This window comes from Ovis aries, chromosome 14 (assembly GCF_016772045.2).
Source record: "Ovis aries strain OAR_USU_Benz2616 breed Rambouillet chromosome 14, ARS-UI_Ramb_v3.0, whole genome shotgun sequence".
NCBI classification, from domain to species: Eukaryota; Metazoa; Chordata; class Mammalia; order Artiodactyla; family Bovidae; genus Ovis; species Ovis aries.
The window spans coordinates 1,658,347-1,676,536 of record NC_056067.1 but is presented as its reverse complement, the minus strand read 5'-3'; the positions used below and the strand labels follow the sequence as shown (position 1 = coordinate 1,676,536).

Here is an 18,190-nt window from a genome sequence, read left to right as displayed (position 1 = left end):
TCTGGTCAGGCGAACTGCATACTTATCCCCTCCAGCTTCCTCTCATCAAAATCAAATGAGGCCTTATTAAAAGCAGATTCCTGGGACTTTTCTGGGATCACAGAAATGTTCTATATCTTGATGTGGGCATTGGCTACAAGAAGGCATATAATTGTCAAGACGTATCGTACAGTACATTTAAGATTGGTGGCTTTTTTCTGTGTGAAATTTATACCCAGTGTTTGTTCTTTCTTTCTGTTTAAGATTTATCCATTTGTTTATTTTTGGCGGCCCTGGGCCCCCGTTGCCGCGTGCAGGCCTTCTCTCGGTGCGGCGAGCAGGCGCTCCTCTCTAGTTGTCCTGCTCTGGCTCTCTCTCTGCTGGCCTCTCTCGTCGTGGGGCGCAGGCTGTGGGCACCCGGGCTTGGCGTGGAGGCCCAGGGTCTGAGCTGCCCCACTGCGTGTTGTGGGGGCTTAGCTGTCTTGCAGGCGTGTAGAATCTCCCCAGACCAGGGGCTGAACCCTTGTCCCCTGCATCGGCAGGTGGATTCTTAACCACTGGGACACCAGGGATGCGCGATGCCCATTTTCCTTTAAATGGAGGCAGATAACTTGCTTCTAAAGATATGACCTCATGCTTGTGAGAGTTAGATGTTGGTATGCACCAGACTTTAAAAATTGCTTCCCCCCCCATCATTTTTTTTAAGGTTTCACATATTTTGTTTCATATGTTTTGTTCAATAAAGAAGAGAAGGATTATGCAACAGATTTTATTTAGCATAGTCAATCCCAACATTCAGCACAAAGAGTTTACAGAGGATAGGAAGTACATTAATAAAAGCCAGTCTTTAGCAAAAGAAAACAGAAAATATATTATTGATTCAAAATATTTTACACTTGAATGATAAACTGCAAGAACTTATTTTGGGCACCTACTGATGTAAGAGAAAGGAAAAGAAGAAAAGAATACTTTAGAAGAATTCAATATCCATCCACCCCCCTTCGTTATTTTACCATTAGTGGTAATTATGTATCAACTAGAGATTAAAAATCCTAGCTCAATTAAAAGCATGAAAACTCTGACAGGTTAAAGGAATTGTGTCTGGTCATTCAAATCTTAATATCAATCATATAAATCTTTTTTTTTTTTTTTTCATACTAGAACTGGGCACATTTGGAGCACACTGAGGGAATGCTGGTTTGGATTTTGTGGTGAGGGCATGACTTTGGAGAAAGACTTTACGAAGCAGGGAGGCTCAGTGTGTGTCCTGTGGGTACAGGAGCGCACCGTGACGCAGGGACTGGGTCTCCAAGAGCCGGGGGGCCGTGAGGTCAGCATGGGGAGGTGCAGGGCCAGCGTTTCACTTGGAACACTGCCCACATACTGTGAGGTGCTGCTTGCCCTCTGTCTCCTTCCTCGCTCAGACATAAACAGCGTTACAGAGGTGGAATCACACAGTCGTACAGGCGGACCTGATGTCAGTGTGCTTTACTTGGTTGCACGTCCCAGATACTGTTGTTTTGTGTTGAAGGTTTCTGGCACCCCTGCCTCAAGCAAGTCTATTGGTGCCATTTTCCCAGGGGCGTCTGCTCACTGTGTGTCTCTGCGTCACAGTTTGGTAATTGTTGCAGTATTTCAAACGCTCCTCCAGCAAAAAGATAATAACTCACTGAAGGCCCAGGTGATGGCTAAGATTTTTTAGCACTAAAGTATTTTTTTAATCAAGATATACACAAGGCTTTTAAAAAGAAATAGAATATGAGTGGTAGGATCTAGGTAGTAGGGATAGAGGGACTCACAGTAAGATTCTTTCAGCTTAGCTGCACGTTTAAATTGTTTCATAATAAAGTATTGGAAAAATACTGGTGGTTGCCTCATGGACATCAGGCCCAAATTCTTAAAGAATGGGTGGGAGAATTAGACAAGGTAACAGCGCGTGAGTGGTTACATGCAGCGAGGCATCCATTTCTAGTGATAGTGATGCTGCGTTGCTTTCTCAGAGCAGCTCTAGCAGAGTTCCATAGACTGGGCACTGAAAAGAGCAGAAATGTCTTCTCACTGCTCTGTACGTGAGAAGTCGGAAATCAAGGAGCTGGCCAGGTTGGCTCCTTCTGGGCCCTCTAAGGGGACTTACCTCTTTCTTAACTTCTGGTGGGACTGACAACCCTTGGTGTTCTTTGCCTTGTCGATACTTCGCTCCAGTCTCTGCCACAATCTCACACAGGCATTCTTCCTTGTGCCTTATATTTGTGTCCAAATTTCCCCTCATCCTATGAGGACACCAGTCGTTCTGGGCTTAGAGCCCACCCTCACCCAGTGTGACCTCATCACAACGTGATGAATGCAAAGACACTGCTTCCAAATTAAGTCCCATTCACCAGGTCCTGCATGGGCGTGAACTTGGGTGGCGTGTGTGCGCGCTCAGTCACTTCAGTCGTGTCTGACTCTTTGAGACCCCGTGGGCTGTAGCCCGCCAGGCTCCTCTGTCCATGGGATTTTCCAGGCAAGAGTACTGGAGTGGGCTGCCATGCCCTCCTCCAGGGGATCTTCCTGACTGAACTTGTGTCTCGTGCAGAGAGATACTATTCCTCCCAATACAGATATCTTTAAATAACTTCTGCCACTCAGATAACCTCGATGGAAGTAAATATGGTAGGCACTGGAGAATTGTGCTATATTTCAGAAAAATGGCTCTAGTAGCAATGGAGATTCTATTTAAGACTCTTGTGAAAAGTTTGATGTTTCATTGAGGTGAAAAAACACAAATACTAAATACAGAAAATTAACATAATTAACAAGGAGATAGATGTGTGTGTGTATATATATATATATATACACACACACACACAGATACACATATACAGGCTTCCATGGTGACTCAGATGGTAAAGAATCTGCCTGCAATGCAGGAGACCTGGGTTTGATCCCTGAATCAGGAAGATATCCTGGAGCGGGGCATGGCAACCCATTCCAGTATTCTTGCTGGGAAAATCCCATAGACAGAGAAGCCTGGCAGACTACAGTTCAGGGGATCACAAAGAGTCAAACACGACTGAGCGACTAACACTTTCACTTTAACAAGGAGATAGATGTATGTGTGTGTATGTATATATACGTTTCATATTCTTGGGCCATTCCCCACATCTACATTGTCAGAATCGCTGAAGGCAAGACCTCGAAACATGCACTTTTAACAAGCTCCCTGTGTGCCTCAGAAGCAACATAAGCTTTGCAACCCACTGTCCTAGAAGTTTAAGGGCGGAGGGGAAATGGAGAAGGAAGAGCTGGAGTCACTGAAAGTAGCTTGGTGGGCAGGTCTCGTGGGATTACTAAAGTCAGCGTCTCAAGCTCCCAGTAGGGAGCTCAGTGCAGAGCAGCTGTGTGGTGGGTGCTGAACGCGCCGCCCACCCTGTCCCCTTCCAGGAGAGTGGGCATGTCCGGGGACCTGTACCTCTGGTCCAGTTCTGCATCTTGTCAGCTACCTGACGTCGCATGAGTCAGAAAACTCTCCTGGCCTTTATTTCCCCGTTCTTTGCCCCACTGCAGGATTTTGTGCGGCTACAGTGAGATCATGTGAGCTCAGTAAAATGGAGCATGGAGATTAACTGACATGGGATGGTCATGAGCCCTTTCAGCCAGCTTCCACTAAGAAAGGCAGGTTCCTCTTAGGCAGTGAGGAACGCGTGGTTTTAGAGTCTAAGTTGCTATGTGCTCAGACTCTCTTGGGTCAGGCCACTTGCCCCCTGTGGCATGCACGTGGCGACGTTCAAGTTTCTCAGGGTTGCCTCTCCCCCAGCGAGGGCAGGTGGGGTCTGCACTGACCTTCTGTCTCTCCAGAACGGAGGCTGCGGCCAGCCCAGTGGTCCCAGGGGCGGGTAGGGCTGCCTCCTTCTCCTTGCTCTGTTCAGCTGCACACATAGTGGTCCTGGTCTCCTCATGCCCCCACTGAGCCTAATGCTGGGGGTAAAAAGACAACTGGGTGCTGTCCTCACAGGGCGTCCCTGCCCGTGGAACGAAGGAGGAAGACAGGACACTGAGGGTGGTGGTTAGAGCTGTAACAGAATATTCTTCGGATGGGTGTATGAATAGATAGCAAGTAGATTTTAGATCAGGGGCTGCGACAGAATGACAGCTACAGCTTCTGATGGGAGTGGTCAGGGAAGGAGCTGGAATCTGATGGATGGAAAGGAGCTGTCATAAGAACTGGGTAAAAAGCATTCTAGGCAGAGGAACAGCAAGTCCAAGGGCCCTGGGGTATGGCAGGGTTGGAATCCAGAGGGCAGCTCTGGGGTTGCTGGGAGCGTGGCGGGCAAGGGAGAGTGTGGGGTGGGGAGAGAGTGGAGAGGGAGCCGAGCCTGACCTCAGGGGGCTCGCTGGTCATTGTGGGGGCTCCGAGTTTACTCTGAGGACGGTGGGCTGCAGGACTGTGAGCGGAACACTGGCACGGTCGCTCTGTAGCTTGTTGGAACATTCTGGCTGCTGCGTGGATGGCGGCTTGAAGGGTGTCAAGAACGGAAACAGGAAGAGAGCTAAGAGGCCATCTCTGTGGTCCAGACGACAGGAAGAAGTGCCCGGCACTGCACAGCCATTGGGATGGAGAGAAGTGCATAGGAATGTCTCGGAGGTGAAACCAGTAGAACTTGCCGAGGGAGTAAATGCTGGGAGTGAGGGAAAGAGAGGAGTTGAGGGCAACGTCATGGTTTTGACCTGAGCGATTAGGCGCTTTCATGTGTGGGAATGATGAATACTGGGACGGAGGTCCAGGTTTGGGATGGGGCAGTTAAAGGACGCTGGGGCCCTGTTGCGTGTGAGAGGCCCAGGAAACACCCAGGGAGAGATTTCAAATAGTAGTTGAAGTCTGCTGTCCAGTAAGGTATCCCCAAGGCACATGTGGCAATTTAATTTTCAATGAAATAAAATAAAAATTCAGTTCCTCAGTCATACTGGGAGAAGGCGGTGGCACCCACTCCAGTACTCTTGCCTGGAAAATCCCGTGGACGGAGGAGCCTGGTGGGCTGCAGTCCATGGGGTCGCTGAGGGTCGGACACGACTGAGCGAATTCACTTTAGGTTTTCACTTTCATGCATTGGAGAAGGAAATGGCAACCCACTCCAGTACTCTTGCCTGGAGAGTCCCAAGGACGGAGGAGCCTGGTGGGCTGCCGTCTATGGGGTCACACAGAGTTGGACATGACCGAAGCGACTTAGCAGCAGTCATACTAGCTACGTTTCGAGTGCTCAGTAGACATGTGTGGCTAGTGGCTACTATGTTGGACAAGGTGGATCTAGAACATTTCTATCATTGCAGAGAGTTCCTCTGGGCAGCATTGGTCTAAGAGCTGTGGCCCAGAGTCCCAAGGCACTTCTCTCCAGGCTGGTGGCGTCCTGACCTGGGGACTCTGCTCCAGGAAGCTGGTGTCCCTGCCTCCTTCACAGTCGGCTCCTTCTTGCTGTCTCTCCCTCTGCCTGATCACACCAGGCCGTGTGTTCAGTGATGTCCCCAACACGTGGCCTTGTTGGAGAGGCACTGGCCACACGGAAGGACAAGTTGCCCTGGGGCTGTTCAAGGACCTCACCCCCTGAGGCTGAGCACCATTAGTGTGATGAGTATAAATATGGTGTTTAATGAGCATAAAACTGGGAGTGTAGGCTATCACTCATGAAGAGGTATTAGTTCTAGAGCTCACTGTGTGGGCTTGGCTAATTTAAGAAACATGCAGTGGATTTGGAAGTTGTCAGGTCAAATGAGGGTGGAAAAGAAAACAGGTTTAGAGTTAGACAGTCTTGTGTTCTGGAACTAACCGTATCACTGGAGATAAGCCAGTCAACCTCTGTGTACACCAGCGTCCTCAACTGTAAATGGGGAAAAACTCCATGCCTGGCAGGGAGAGGGGAAATTGCTTGAATCAGTAAAAAGAAGTAATGGGTTTCAGACAGGTCTTATTATTATTATTGCTTTGTTTACAAAATAGCTCAGTGACTGTTATTGTTTCTGGCAATATAATCTTTTGCCATTTTGTAAACAGAGGAGAACAGCAGTGTTTTTCTTTCTTAAATTATTAGATTATAAAAGGCACATTTTGCAGTCTTGCCTCTGGGATAGTGATATCTGAGGTTATTTGTAAATCCATGGTCTTGCTTCTCTTTTAATAAAACAGCAAAGTAGTATTTTGAGGTTAATCCTTACAGAAAGGAGTGTTACATCTGAAACTGGTTCTTTTTTATAAGTTGGGTCAGTGAGCAGATAACATACTTTAGATGGCTAGGTGTGTCTTCCCTGTGGGTAACACATTCTGTCAGCCCACCTGAGGTGCCTCGAGGGCTCGGACTTGAGAGACCACAGTCTAGAAACGTCCTGCTGAATCTACGAAAGGCTGAGCCTCGAGCAGCTTGTCTCCTGTCATTGCTGATGCTGCTCATCAGAGCTGGAGCTCCTGGTCCAGCCCATCCGGCCACTACAGGAGAGGCAGGTTTGGCACGGCAGGACCGAGGAGCCGCCTCTTGGTGACTTCCTGGAAATGGTGCCCTCATCTGAGCAGAGGTGATCTGCCTGGATGCAAACGGTCCATGTCAGGACTCGGTAGAGGGTCAAATTAGTAGCCCAGGGACTTGTGGGACACTGTCGTGAGTTTGGGATGGTAATTTAGTACTTTTAATCCACTGTCCCCTTTTCCTGATGTCTTGGAATGCCCACCTATGCTGGCTCCTGCTTCTGGTGACAGGGTTGCTGGGGACGTCATCCAAGGGGGCTCATTTCACAGTTAGGAGCCACGCGGGGTCACAGCGCTGCTGAAACGGCCGTGAGGGATGCGTGGAGGCTGGGACAGTCTTGTCCACATCCCCAAAGCTCCTGAGTGGAGGCACGAGGCACTCCTCCAGCCACGCTTCCTACTCCTGCTCATCGCCTCTTCTCCTTTTGCCTTCCCACCGTGAACACTGGGAGAGTGGCCGGCCGAGCTGGTCTCCCTGCAGCGGCGGAGCAGGCAGCCTGTGGCTGTGCTCTGGGGCTTCTGTGGCCTGTCATCTGCCAGGCCTGGTTTCGTTTTGGGTTTTGGGTTTTGTTACGATGTCTTCAGGCTCGGATAGGCCACAGGACCTGGCTTCTGATTTCGACTTCATCACACGGCAGCCTACTGGGGATGGAAGCAAGCAGGTCCTGCCGCCTTCATTTTTGCCCCCAAGTTTCTGGTGACAGAAACAAACTGGCTCCAGGGACGCTCCTCGCTGGGGACCGCGGGGTGGGCTTGTTAACACAGGCTTCTCCCCAGGGACGCCCCTCGGCGCAGTTGCGGTCCCTCTTCTCCCAGGGCCTGTCTGGCCCACCTGCAGCCCAGGTATCGTGAGACACCTGGACCCCCAGCACCCGCTGGGCCCCCGGGGAGTGGGGCAGAGCTGGACACAGGACCTGGGGCACCATCCCATTTCAGAAAAAGAGTTTTCAGGCCAAGCCCAGGCTGCAGGATAAAAGGCCGTCTGTCTGCCCCGCGGTGCGCAGCCCCGGCCTTCCCAAACAACACCCCTTTATGCGGCTCCCCCGCCCACCGCGCCCCCGCCCGCTGCACACAGCCTCCTTTCAGCGCCTCTGTGGTCGGCTTGTTTGCGGGCCGCACACAGTGCAGGCTTTCTGCTGCTCTTCTCTCTGCTCTCCCCCTCATGCAGCCTCCAAGCACACCCTCTCTGGGGACAGTCTGGGGCTCGGGCACGGGCCCGGGGGGCCCACGGCAGGGGCTCGGAGCACCCCGGTGAGTCCCCCCTGGCGGGGACACAGTGAGCACGTGGAGGCCGTCAGTGGGGACACTCCCAGCGGCCGTTGGCGAGCCCTTAGATCAGTGACCGGGTCCTCTGTGCCTCGGCTTCCCTCGTGCGGGAACGCGTCCTCAGGGAGGATTGTGTTGATGGCTGTGAGCCGACGGCCACAGGCACAGGTGGGACCGGCCCTCACCGGGGAGCGGGTGCCGATGTTCCGGAAGCCGCACGGCTGCGGGGGTATGGGGCTGTCCAAGTAGGCCGGCGGCTGCATCAGAGAGGACTGCAGTCCGCTGGAGCCCCAGGCCAGCCTGCCACCCCAGCATAGCATTCCGCGTGCTGGAGCGAGACCGCTCAGGCCCTGAAGGAGGGGATCACAGCCGCCCTGGCTCTACACGGGGCCTGTGGGCTGGGGAGGGGGTACCCGAATGCCCACCCTCCAGGGCCATCTGTGTGGGCCACCAGGGGCCTGGCAGAGGGCTGTGCCGATCACAAGGCTCCGGTGTCCGCTGAAGCCTCAGGTCCCATTCCCACGTCTCCTTGAACGCCTCCATCACCTGCTCTCACTCCCTGTGGGACTCATTCTCCTTCTGGGGCCCCGGGTCAAACCCAGGGGAAACTGGTCCAGGCCTTTGATTTGCTTGCTGGTGCTGCTGCAGTGGAGTCCCGCGGACCGGGTGGCTGGGGCAGTAGGAGTTGGCGTGTCAGTTCCGGAGGCCAGAGCTCTGAGGTGGGGTGGGCTGGGCTCCTCGCGAGGGCTGTGAGGGAGACCGTCCCAGGCCGCTCCCTGGCTGCGGCTGGTTGGTTGGCAAGCTTTGGCGGCCTGGGCTTGCAGGTGCTTGGCCCTGACTCTTCACAGGGTGCTCTCCAGGGCGTGTGTCTCTTTCCACATTTCACCTTTCTGTACAGGCACCAGGCATGCTGGGTTAGGGCCCACCCGAATCACTTCATCTTAACGACTTTCAGATAAGGCCACGTTCTGATGTGCTGGGGGTTAGGATGTCAGCACGGGAGTTTGGAGGTGGGCTGGGCGTGGGGAGGACCTGGTCAGGCCTCTCAGGGGAGAGAGACCCTAGAGGCGCATCCTTGGTGCCCGGCCGCGTCTCCCCTGCAGTCGCTTCACCCCCACGAGTTCGTCTCCTTTCCAGGCAAGGAAGTGGGGAAAGAGGGGCGGTGAAAGTCAGAATCCCCCGCCCGCTTCTGCTTCCTGCCCCGCTCTTTTCCTTGGAGCCGATCCGCTCGCCTAGACTGAACGGAGGGTGAGGCCCGGTTGCCATCCACTGAACTACACAGGGCTCTGCTCCTTCCGGAGCCAGTCTGCCACCAACCTGCTGGGGGCCTTGGCAGAGCTGGGTGGTCGTACTTGGACGCCCCGTGGGTTCCCAGGGGACAGAGGCCTTGCTCTCCCCATCCACACCCATCCTTCCCCGCGGCTCCCCCGGGGCGGGAAGGCTGAGCTCCCCCGGGTGCTGCAGACGGGCAGGCCAAGGGCTGTACTTGCATTCAGACAGATTGGTTTGGCCCACGTCATTCGTTTTAAATGTGAGGCAGATTTTTAAATTCCGGAGATGACACAGAGGAATCTAGTTTTTCAGCTTTTCTTCGAAATCAGAAGGTCTGAGCACTGGGCCGCATCCTAACCTGACCTGGACGTAAGTCAGGGCTGCCCCCTTCCCGTCGGGCGACCCCTGCAGGTTGCTGCAGTGCCCACCCTCCCCTACACGCTTCCCCACACCGCGACCGCAAGACAGCGACCACCGATTGCTGCGCGTGTTGCGTTTCTTTTTTTTCCTCTGTACCGCTGTCTCCAGCAAAAGGGCTCCTCACGGTTTTGCTTGTGTTTTTGTTTCTTGGTGCCTCATGTTTTAAGAAGAATGGGAGCGAGCCTCTTTCCTCATAGAAGTGAAGAGTATTCCTTTGTGTTTCATGACAAACCAAGTGAGCCTGCATCACGCACCACACTCTGCCTGCTTCACCCGTGGGCGGCACCTGTGCAGCGTCTGAGGAGAGCAGGGACTTGGGGTGCCCTTGCCAGGGAGAAGCATTTCTTGTTCCAAGAGGAAAACCCTGAGGTCACAGAGCAGGTCGATGAGGGATCTGGGCCTAGAACTTGGTCTCCGCAGTGGAGTGAATCTGCAGGGCCTGGACTGGGGGGTCGGCCCTGGACTCTTCTCCCTCAAGGCTGCCTCCCTGAGAGGCAGGCGTGTTGAGGGAAGCGGCTGGAACTTCAGGGAGCCAGCAGGGAACCACTCCTGGGTCTTCTGTGAGCTCAGGTCTGAACTCAGTTTATGGGAGAGGAGATGGCGGCCCAGGGAGCCTCAGAGAGTGGGGGTGCTGTCTGCGAGACCGTCCCCGTGAGACAGGAGCAGGGGCCTGGGCTGGCCCTGGAGGACAGCACGCTCCAAGGGCAGCCGGGAGCGGCTACACTGGGAGAAAACCGCGCTGGTGCTGATGTCTCACTGGCCTCTCTCCCTGTGGCCTGGGGCTGTGGCTGGGAGGCTTGAAGGAGCTCAGCCCCTCTCCCCAATATTGCCCAGCATGTCCAGTGGCTTCCAGCTGTGGGTGGGCAGTGCTGCCTACCCAGTGTCCTTAGCGGGGCATACTGACTTCCCCCCTCCCCCATTAGCCATCCTGCCTGCTGGGACCCCCGGAGCCCAACCAGGTCGCCGTCTGCACGCAGCCTCCCATTCAGGACATGTTCGCTTGCTGACCCCGTGCCAGCAGCCAAGGGCCCAGCAGGGAGTGGGGCAGGAGGGGCTTTACCCTCGTGGGGCTTGCACTCTGGCTTGGGAGGCAGTCCCCACAAGAGGCACAGCGAAGCAACACGCTTTCAGCCCCCGAACGACTCTGCTGAGCTCACCTGTCAGCTCCTCGCAAACAGCCTTGGGCCTGACCGTAACATGTGCTTCTAGCCGGATCTGCCGCCTGCCTTCCCAGGGTGGAATGCTCGGGAGCTCCATCCTTGCTACCCTGGGACAGTCTGGTGTCACTCGGGTAGACCCTCCAGGAAAGCTGTCATCGGGCACAGGTGTCAAGCCTCACCTGTCAGCACGCGGGCTGATCATTCTTACGAAAGCTACTGTGCGTCTGACTTCAGAACTATTCACTTCCCTTCCCCAAAGTCTGCGGCTATGCGGTCTGACGGCAGGACCCAGGACAATGTCCTAAACCTGGAAAAGCACACAAGTATTCTTCACTTCCTCATGCTTTTTGGTTAAGGCTTTTTGGTTTTAAGGCTTGCTTCCAGGATCAGGAGAGTCTGTTAAATAATGCATCGTGGAAGTTTCTAAGAAATTTTTTTAGAGGCCTTTTAAAGTCTGAATGGTACGTGTCCCTAGGAATGACCTTTACACACTTCTGATTCATGGTTGGTGTTTGACCATGGAATTCAAGGCTGAGCCCAGCTCACCTATAAAATAAACACAGAGGCCAGGAAGTCTGGAAGGCATGGCCCAGATCAGTGTATGTGGTGCGGTGTGACGGCTCCCGGAAGGACTTCCTTCCTGGAGCACCCACCCCCTGCCCTGATTCGCATGGGAGCAGCCCAAGTTGGAACGGGAGACCTTTTGAAAACTCACAGCTAGACTCTGAAAGAATAGACCACTAGAGGACACTTCCTTGTCCCTGGGGGCATTTCTGCTCCTGGCAGTTCCCATGTGCTGCTTGCTCTGGCTCTCCTTGAAATCTCCTCCCATGTTAGAGCCGTGTACAGTCCTGTGGTTAATAAACCTGGGCTCCTCCCAGGGAGGGCTGTGGTCCAGATGAGGCCACCTGGAAAGCACCTTGCTCGTGCTGCCCGCCTGGGATCTGCCAGCTGAAAGCATCCCACTCATGACAGGGCTGCCTGGCGCCTCCAGGACCTTCGGGCTGTGCTTGCCTGGGATTGGGACAGCAGGAGGCGGCAGGAAGACAGGAGGAGGCAGCTTCTCCTGCCACTTCCCCCTCTCCCCACCTTCCTACTGGGGCAGGATCCAAGGGCAGTGTGACTGCCTGGGGCCGGGGAGGCAGACGGGAGCCCGCACGGGACAGGACCAGAGGGCCCGAGAGCCTGGGGCCCTCCCTCCTTCTCCCTCGTTACACCTGAAGTATTTCAGCCAAACACCAGCAGCAGCAAAGTCCCCTGAAGGTTCTGTTTTCGTTTTCAGCCAACATCTCTCAGTGAAACTAGATTTTCAGTAATTTGTTAAGAAAACTTAGAGCTGGAACAAAGAGTGCCTTTGATCCACTTCCTGTTACACAGAGATTAGAGCCCCCACACTGACCCCGGTGAACCGAGAAAACAATGACGTACAATTAATGCTCACAGAACAAAAATTTAGGTTGTCATTTTTCTGCATTAATAAATATTTTTAAATGCAATCTTTTATTATTATTATTATTATTATTATTATTATTATTTAATCCTCGTGTGAGGTTGCCAGATGCCCTTCCTCGGGAAGAACTGCCTTTTATGCTGCAAGCGTGTATTTTCTCCCTACTTTCATTTATGAAATGCTGCTAATGATAATTTTTTTGAAAAAATACATCTTATTTTGGCAAAATAAGATGCTTGTCATTTCGTATCAGACTAATGTAATTTCAGTTCTCTTCACGTCTGTTCCATGGACTGGGGCAAAGGGCACTGAGGATGATATATGGCTCAGGTTACCAGAACTTGGCCCTTGTGTCTGGGCACCGGCCCACCCAGTGTGGGGCGGCATTCTCACGTGGTGTGTTAAGCGTCCTGCGCCACATCGCTTCCAAGCAGATGTGCTCATACCATTCGATTTACATTTCCAAGGAGCAGGAGCCTTGTGGAATTTCAGGGCTCCACCCAGTAACATAGCCAGGGTCCCCTGAGACCCCTGCCGTGACTCAGGGGTCTGGAATCTCAGGGGTTGCAGAGAGCAAACACCAAAACATGGTTCACTCTGGGAACATGAGTGGAGCATGAGGTATGCTCAAGAGCCGATCCTAGGTGCCTGGAGAGGGCAGTAGTTTCCTGCCCTGCTGGAATCTGTAGCACCATTGGAGAAACAAGATCACAGCCCACACATGCAAAAACACCGCGAGGCCGAACAGTGTACCCACCACCTGAGGCGGTGGGACACGTGAAAAGGGTGTTTTGTTTTGGTTTTTACTAAGTTGGAATGAAGACATCATTTCTGGCTAGACTGGTTAAGCGAAAAGTATATGGTGGTCAAGAAAATGTTTGCGAGCCCAGCTGCAGGCTCCACTTTCTCATTAACTATGGGCTGCTGCACGCCTCGGTCCTCTCACCCGTCAGGTAGGAATAATAATCATGCCTCTCTCACACAGTTGTTATGAAGATGAAAGGGCTGGGCTCATGGTAAGGCTTCGTGCACATGAACCGTTGTTGTCGTGATAGGTAGGATGACATTTGAGGAGAAAAATGCAAGGCAAATGGCAACTCATCCCTGTTGCTCAAGGGAAAAGTCTGGGTTAATTCAAGAGCATAAAGGGAGAAGAGATTGGAAATAATGAGGGAAAGATGTGAAATACAGGGAAGTCAAGGACAAGCCAACCTGCAGAGGATACTAGTGTGGTCACTCTTAGGAAAGTGGTCAGAAGATCAGAGAATCTTGTCAGCCTTTGGGAACATCCTCCCTGGGATAAGGAGCAGGACCAGTGTTAGAGAGAGAGGGGCGTTGCAGAGTCTCCTGAGCTGATGTGTGGGTGGCACTCTGCAGATGTTCAGACGCCTGCCTGTGGATGAGTGGGTGAGGGCAGTGGGTGTGGATGAGATCCATGCAAGAGGGAAAAAGACCATAGTGATGCTCACTGACACCGCCAGCCCCTGAAGAGGAGGCAGACATGGAGCCAGGGCTTTCACCCCTACAAACTCCCCTCCATGATCCCATTTCTTAGGGTTTCTCTGATTTCCATTGCCTTCTGCCCTCCTGTTCATCACTATTCCTGGCATCCCAGTCTTCATCATAGTGAACAGGTTTGCAGGTCCAAATCGCCTCCCGGGCCACACCAGCTCTCAACACCACAGAAAACAACTTCAGGTGGCCAGAAGTTAAATGAATGAGCCGCGGAAGATGGCAGTCAGAGTGCTGATGGGAGCTCTGTTCCCATGGCCTGAAATAGGATGTTCCAGGACGGGGAGTCACGGGCCTTGCTGGGTGCTGCCCGCGTCCCCAATCACACCCACCTTGGAGGAGGAACAGGGACCAGTCATTATGTGTAGAGACCCTATTATGTCCTAAGGGGATCTTAGGGAAAAGCAGATGGCAGTGGTCTGTTCTCAGGTATATATATAAGATACTAGGTGAAAAGAGCTTGTACAGTCCTAGAGAGCAAGAGCCAGAAGTTGTCCCTGAACACTGCGGCAGCTGAGCAGAGGGAAGATTCTCCCAAGGCCTTCCGTGAGCGGAAGCACAGGATGGGTAGATGAGTGCTGTGTCCGGTGCTGGGAAACAGGGACCTTCCTTCTGCTTCCGGGAGTTGTTTCGAAGCACATGCCCTAGATAGACCTGTGTCTGCCACTCAGGGATGTCTGAAAAGTGTAGCACAGACAGAAAAATCACACACTGATTCAAATGATAACCCCTTCCCTGCTTGGGATGGGCGGACCCCAAGACAAGCCTTTTGTGGAGAGAGATGGATGGAGTTGGAGTGAGTGAATGGGGTTGGGGTGCAGAGAAGGATTCAATCACCCTGCTTAAGAAAAGACCCGGAGGGACCGGGAGACAGGAGCTATCCCGGAGGGAGAGAACCATGGTTAGAGGTGCTTGAGGGTGTTTTGAGGATCAGTTCAGTCGCTCAGTCGTGTCCGACTCTTTGCGACCCCATGAATCGCAGCACACCAGGCCTCCCTGTCCATCACCGTCTCCCGGAGTTCACCCAAACTCATGTCCATCGAGTCAGTGATGCCATCTAGCCATCTCATCCTCTGTCGTCCTCTTTTCCTCCTGCCCCCAATCCCTCCCAGCATCAGAGTCTTTTCCAGTGAGTCAACTCTTCGCATGAGGTGGCCAAAGTACTGGACTTTCACCTTTAGCATCATTCCTTCCAAAGAAATCCCAGGGCTGATCTCCTTTAGGATGGACTTGGATCTTGCAGTCCAGGGGACTCTCAAAAGTCTCTCCAACACCACAGTTCAAACGCATCAATTCTTTGGCGCTCAGCCTTCTTCACAGTCCAACTCTCACATCCATACATGATCGCTGGGAAAACCATAGTAGCACAAAATTAAAAGGGACAAGATTATTATATGACATTTTTATATTGGATAGTTAGGGAATTTCGTTGTATGAAATACTATAAAATTCTCTCTGTCCTCAAGACATCTTCAGATATGCTTAAAAAAAAAATTCAAATATTAACATGGTGACACAAATTAAAAATACTGAGATACCCAGACCGAGTCAGGATCACAAAAGTCCCTTTTACTTGGATGGTACTTGGCTTTTCCCGGTAAATGACAGCAGCACTGTTGCCATCAGGTTCTGTCAGTTCATTTGGAAGCGAAAATATAAGAATCGTAACAGCTGAAACCCCAACTGGCCGCTCAAGCAGTCTTCTCAGCTTCTTGCAGTTCCTCAGCCTCTCAGGCCCCCTTCTCCACGGCCCCCAGCCCCTCACCTTCCTTTAGTCTCAGGGACTCACAGGACAGGCCTCTCCCACTGGTGAGGGCTCTCCCCACTCTTCCTGGAGGGAAATGTGCTCCTCGCCTACGTGCCAGCCCTCTCTGACCTCACCCCGCATAACATCAGGGCCGGCTGGGCCATGTGACTTTCGAGGTACATTCCATTTCCTCCTGCCTCTGCCTCTGCGCCCCTTGTGTTTGACCTTGAGCCCGTTTGGGCTCTCCTCTGCCAGCCCCGCCCCGTGTCCGGCTGCTGACTCACACCTGGGAGTTCCTGGAGGCCTGGCCCGTGTGCCCTGCGGGCTCTCCTTCTGCGGGCGTGTGGCCCTAGATGCCCATCTGTGGCTCACCAGCACCGCTGGCTCACCAGGAAGAGAGGCACGGCATGTCGTCATCAGGCGTGACCCAGCGAGCCTGCCAGGCCTCCTGGGTGCCACCCTGCGACTCTTGGCCTGGCAACTGCCAGGAGCCTGGGGAGGGGCTGGCAGGGCTCCCCTGGGCCCAGGCATTCCCCCTGCCGGCTCTCGTTTCCTGTGCCAGCTTCTCTGCTCCCCTGGATCTTTCTGCCTGTCTCTTTAATGTGTATTTCTAAGAGAGAAGACAAGCGCCAGGAATAAGACTGCCCACTCAGTGCTTACCCGCTTTCCAGTGCACTCAGAATCCTCGATTTCTGCCCACCCTGCCCCCACTGTGCTCGGGCCGCGGGGCTCTCTTCCCTTGCCACGATCGATCGGTAATCCTCTCCTGTCTTCTCTCCCCAGGGTCCCGTGGAGAATGGGTCTGTGGCCTCCGCGAGCACTCAGAAGACAGACCCTGTGATGGAGCCAAAGCTCAAGGCGGTGGACTGGGAGAAGGTAGCGGGCGCCGGGCAGGGCAGGGTGGCGCCCCGGCTCGAGGGGCCGAGGGGAGGGGGCGCGGAGCCACCAGCGTGGCTGCTCGTGATGAGGGGAGACGAGGACCCGGGGGCAGGCGCCGGTAGCTCACGAGCTTGACCTGGGGCGGTAAACGGCCCACCGTGGTGGTGGATCCCCGGAAACCACATACAAGGTCTGGCTGCAAAGACCCCAGAGGGAGGTCCCGCACCGGGATCCCTGAAGCTGAGAAGGGCGCGAGGACGAGGCAGACACGCCCAGCTTGAGCAGTGCGCGAGGCCCGAGGCCTGCGACCACTGGCAGGAGGCCGAGACAGGCGGGAGCCTCTCCGCGCTCGCTCGGAGACCAGCATCCGGCTGTGGTTAGGCGCACCCATGTGCTGGTCAGGGGCTCCTGGAGGGGCTGGGTGGTCACCAGTGGCGGTGGAGCCAAGACGTGCGGGATGGCATTGCCCAGGGGCGCAGGAGGGAAGCAGACTGGGTGCATTTCCCTCCAGCCTGTTTCGTGGGACTTGCCCGCTGTCATCTTGCCGTCTCCTCCGGAAACAGACACAAGTGTTTACGTCCTTAAATATTCCCAACCCCTGCTGGACACTGGGAACGAAAGGCCAGCTCACAGTTTGGTGAGGAGGCCAGGTCTCCCCCAGAAGATGTTATTACAACATGGGGAGATGCGAGGAGCGCACCCAAGGAGCACAGCTGACCGAAGGGGCCCACCGGTGGTTTGCCCGGCCGTCTGACCGGGACTCCTGAGGCCCTGACCCCAGGGGCCCAGAGATGGCATTGGCACTGCCTCCGGGGAAGCCCGCCAGCCCAGGGCAAAGGCGCTTTTGCGTCCTTCGATGGAGAGTCCAGGACAAGTGGCCCTGTGCCCCGATCCCTTCAAGGAGGCCTGTGACCGAAAGGGGGGTCGAGGGCAGGATGCTCCCAGAGGGCCCACTGGACCTGTCTCCTGACCCTGACGCCAGACTCGGGCACGACTGCTCATCGCCCAGGCCGGGGCAGAGGATGGCGTTCTCGGTACCAATGGCTGGCTTCTCTGGCAGCTCTGGGGCTCTGGGCTTGCTCTGACATGACGAGGATGGAGGGGAGACAGCCAGTGTGAAGGGACAAGGGCTTCAAGCTAGTGAAGTCAGGACCTGGGCTTGAGAGAGGAGGCGCTGCGGTGTGAGCCGAGGAGGCTGTGGATGAGGCAGGCCAGGGCGGGGAAGCCACAGCGCATCCACTCTGCGCTCAGCGGCCGGCAGGCGGTGCTCAGAGGACCCCATGGAAGGGGCCCTGGGCCAGCCTGTGGGGCTTGGCTTAGGGACTGAATGTTGAAAGGAAAGCACCCTTGAGAGAGCTGACCAGGCCTGGGGTGGGTGGCCAGAAAGAATCGCCCTAGAAGGGAGGGGGCTGTTACATGAGCCAGGCTGAGGATGGACAGATCACAGCCCTGCACTGGGGAGGGGTCCTCCCGATGTCCCTGGGCTCCCCTAGAGTGAGGCAGGGGGTCATGTCCCCCAGGCCTGTGTCGCCACCACTGCCCTCATCGAGGTGAAGACAAGACCTCTCCCCTCCCCCAGGCCCAGCCGCTGGCCCCTCGCCAGCATGCCCAGGTCACACCTGCCTCATGCACGCTGCCTCTGTGTGTCTCTCTTGCACACACTTTCTCTCTTCCTCCTGTCCCTCTTTCTGCATCCCTGGACTAAGAGAGGGGGACAAGGACTGGTGCGCAAGAGGCCGTGGAGACCCCCTGTGAGCAATGGGGGGTCAGCTTTGTGCCTCCTCCAGGCACTGAGAAGACCCAGCTCAAGGAGCTCACTTCCCAGGGAGAACAAACTGTGCTTTCCTTGCTTTTTCCCTTTTTTAAATCATCTACCATGTGGTCCGTCCCAGCCCTTCTGGGAGACCCCCATCTGTTTCTGACCCAGTCCAGGGGCCTCGAGGAGTTCTCAAGAGAGGCCAGGAGGGCAGGAGCTGTGTTGAAGCCAGGGATCTGGGGTGGACTTGCCAAAGCTA

General features: G+C 54.4%; 1 protein-coding gene across 1 annotated transcript in view; it reads left to right on the top strand.

Annotated features, from left to right (window-relative positions):
* The window catches only part of FA2H (fatty acid 2-hydroxylase), a 54,737-nt gene that overhangs the window by 14,197 nt on the left and 22,350 nt on the right, over positions 1-18,190 (top strand). The window contains exon 2 of the mRNA XM_015100368.3: positions 16,080-16,172. Within this exon, the coding sequence (XP_014955854.2) occupies positions 16,080-16,172 (93 nt within the window). The remainder of the gene's footprint in view (positions 1-16,079; positions 16,173-18,190) is intronic.